We start from the raw sequence: 2,622 nt of genomic DNA on the forward strand, positions 1-2,622 counted from the left end.
ACCAACCAACCAATGAACTTACCAACCAACTAACTAACCAACCAACCAATGAACTAACCAACCAATTAGCTAACTAAATAACCAACTAACTAACCAATTAACTAACCAACTAACTAACTAACCATAGAAAATATACATGAAGAAAATAAGGAAGAACGAGAAAGAAAGTGTGATTTTCTCCCCAGTGACAGCTGGGCCCAGAAACCCAGGCACTTGTCTTCTCACACAAAGCCCATTAAGTATGCCCCTCGCTCAATGGCCCCAGCAGCCTTGAATTGCTGCAAGTTCCACCCAAAAGTGTGGCAGCCTTTGTCATTGTAATCAGGTCTTGTTTGTGGAATGCTGCCTGTATTTCCCGCTGCTCAGGACTCATATTTGTCCCACCTGCTCCTGCAGGGAGGGGAGGGGGGGGGTGTACAGGTAGCCAGTGGCCAGTGAGGCAGCAGGCAGCAGGCAGGGAGGGGAGGGGGGGGTGTACAGGTAGCCAGTGGCCAGTGAGGCAGCAGGCAGCAGGCAGGGAGGGAGGGCTGGACTAGGGGGAGCAGGTTGTCGTTGTGGTCTGGGAACAGTGATGTAGTTGTGGTCTGGGAACAGTGATGTAGTTGTGGTCTGGGAACAGTGATGTAGTTGTGGTCTGGGGACAGTGATGTAGTTGTGGTCTGGGGACAGTGACGTAGTTGTGGTCTGGGGACAGTGACGTAGTTGTGGTCTGGGGACAGTGACATAGTTGTGGTCTGGGGACAGTGGTATAGTATTGGTCTGGGGACAGTGATGTAGTTGTGGTCTCGGGACAGTGATGTAGTATTGGTCTCGGGACAGTGATGTAGTTGTGGTCTGGGGACAGTGATGTAGTTGTGGTCTGGGGACAGTGATGTAGTTGTGGTCTGGGGACAGTGATGTAGTTGTGGTCTCGGGACAGTGATGTAGTATTGGTCTCGGGACAGTGATGTAGTTGAGGTCTGGGGACAGTGATGTAGTTGTGGTCTCGGGACAGTGATGTAGTTGTGGTCTTGGGACAGTGATGTAGTTGTGGACTGGGGACAGTGATGTAGTTGTGGTCTGGGGACAGTGATGTAGTTGTGGTCTCGGGACAGTGATGTAGTTGTGGTCTGGGGACAGTTATGTAGTTGTGGTCTGGGAACAGTGATGTAGTTGTGGTCTCGGGACAGTGATGTAGTTGAGGTCTGGGGACAGTGATGTAGTTGTGGTCTGGGGACAGTGATGTAGTTGTGGCCTTGGGACAGTGATGTAGTATTGGTCTCGGGACAGTGATGTAGTTGAGGTCTGGGGACAGTGATGTAGTTGTGGTCTCGGGACAGTGATGTAGTTGTGGTCTGGGAACAGTGATGTAGTTGTGGTCTGGGGACCGTGATGTAGTTGTGGTCTGGGGACAGTGATGTAGTTGTGGTCTGGGGACAGTGATGTAGTTGTGGTCTGGGGACAGTGGTATAGTATTGGTCTCGGGACAGTGATGTAGTATTGGTCTCGGGACAGTGATGTAGTTGTGGTCTGGGAACAGTGATGTAGTTGTGGTCTCGGGACAGTGATGTAGTTGTGGTCTCAGGACAGTGATGTAGTTGTGGTCTGGGAAAAGTGATGTAGTTGTGGTCTGGGAACAGTGATGTAGTTGTGGTCTGGGGACAGTGATGTAGTTGTGGTCTGGGGACAGTGATGTAGTTGTGGTCTGGGAACAGTGATGTAGTTGTGGTCTGGGGACAGTGATGTAGTTGTGGTCTGGGGACAGTGATGTAGTTGTGGTCTCGGGACAGTGATGTAGTTGTGGTCTGGGGACAGTGATGTAGTTGTGGTCTGGGGACAGTGATGTAGTATTGGTCTCGGGACAGTGATGTAGTTGAGGTCTGGGGACAGTGATGTAGTTGTGGTCTGGGGACAGTGATGTAGTTGAGGTCTGGGGACAGTGATGTAGTTGAGGTCTGGGGACAGTGATGTAGTTGTGGTCTCGGGACAGTGATGTAGTTGTGGTCTGGGAACAGTGATGTAGTTGTGGTCTGGGGACAGTGATGTAGTTGTGGTCTGGGGACAGTGATGTAGTTGTGGTCTGGGGACAGTGATGTAGTTGTGGTCTGGGGACAGTGGTATAGTATTGGTCTCGGGACAGTGATGTAGTATTGGTCTCGGGACAGTGATGTAGTTGTGGTCTGGGGACAGTGATGTAGCTGTGGTCTGGGAACAGTGATGTAGTTGTGGTCTCGGGACAGTGATGTAGTTGAGGTCTGGGGACAGTGATGTAGTTGTGGTCTGGGGACAGTGATGTAGTATTGGTCTCGGGACAGTGATGTAGTTGAGGTCTGGGGACAGTGATGTAGTTGAGGTCTGGGGACAGTGATGTAGTTGAGGTCTGGGGACAGTGATGTAGTTGTGGTCTCGGGACAGTGATGTCGTACAGTATTCCTGGCGCCATATAGTGTACCAGACCAAACTTGTGTGTGTGTGTGTGTGTGTGTGTTATAAAATCATAAAACTCATACATGAGAGAGTGTAGTGGAAATAATTAAAGGCTAGAGGCATATGTTTTCTTTAGCATGTTAAAAACGTCTGGGTATGCTGGCAAGGAGCTTTATGGGGAGGAACTCTGATACTAATATAAACAGATAGAAAGTA

At 49.8% G+C, this 2,622-nt stretch overlaps 1 protein-coding gene across 1 annotated transcript; it reads right to left on the reverse strand.

The window, feature by feature from the left end:
* Nucleotides 1-532: 532 nt before the first annotated feature.
* On the reverse strand, nucleotides 533-2,422 carry LOC135505196 (uncharacterized). The gene has a single exon (XM_064924360.1). It carries the CDS (start codon nucleotides 2,420-2,422, stop codon nucleotides 533-535), a length of 1,890 nt encoding a protein of 629 aa, XP_064780432.1.
* Between the last annotated feature and the right edge of the window lie 200 nt (nucleotides 2,423-2,622).

Source organism: Oncorhynchus masou, chromosome 18, assembly GCF_036934945.1.
Source record: "Oncorhynchus masou masou isolate Uvic2021 chromosome 18, UVic_Omas_1.1, whole genome shotgun sequence".
Lineage (NCBI taxonomy): Eukaryota > Metazoa > Chordata > Actinopteri > Salmoniformes > Salmonidae > Oncorhynchus > Oncorhynchus masou.

Coding starts and splice junctions, on each gene's coding strand:
- LOC135505196 (XM_064924360.1), bottom strand. CDS start 2,422: ATGGCGCCAGGAATACTGTACGACATCACTGTCCCGAGACCACAACTA.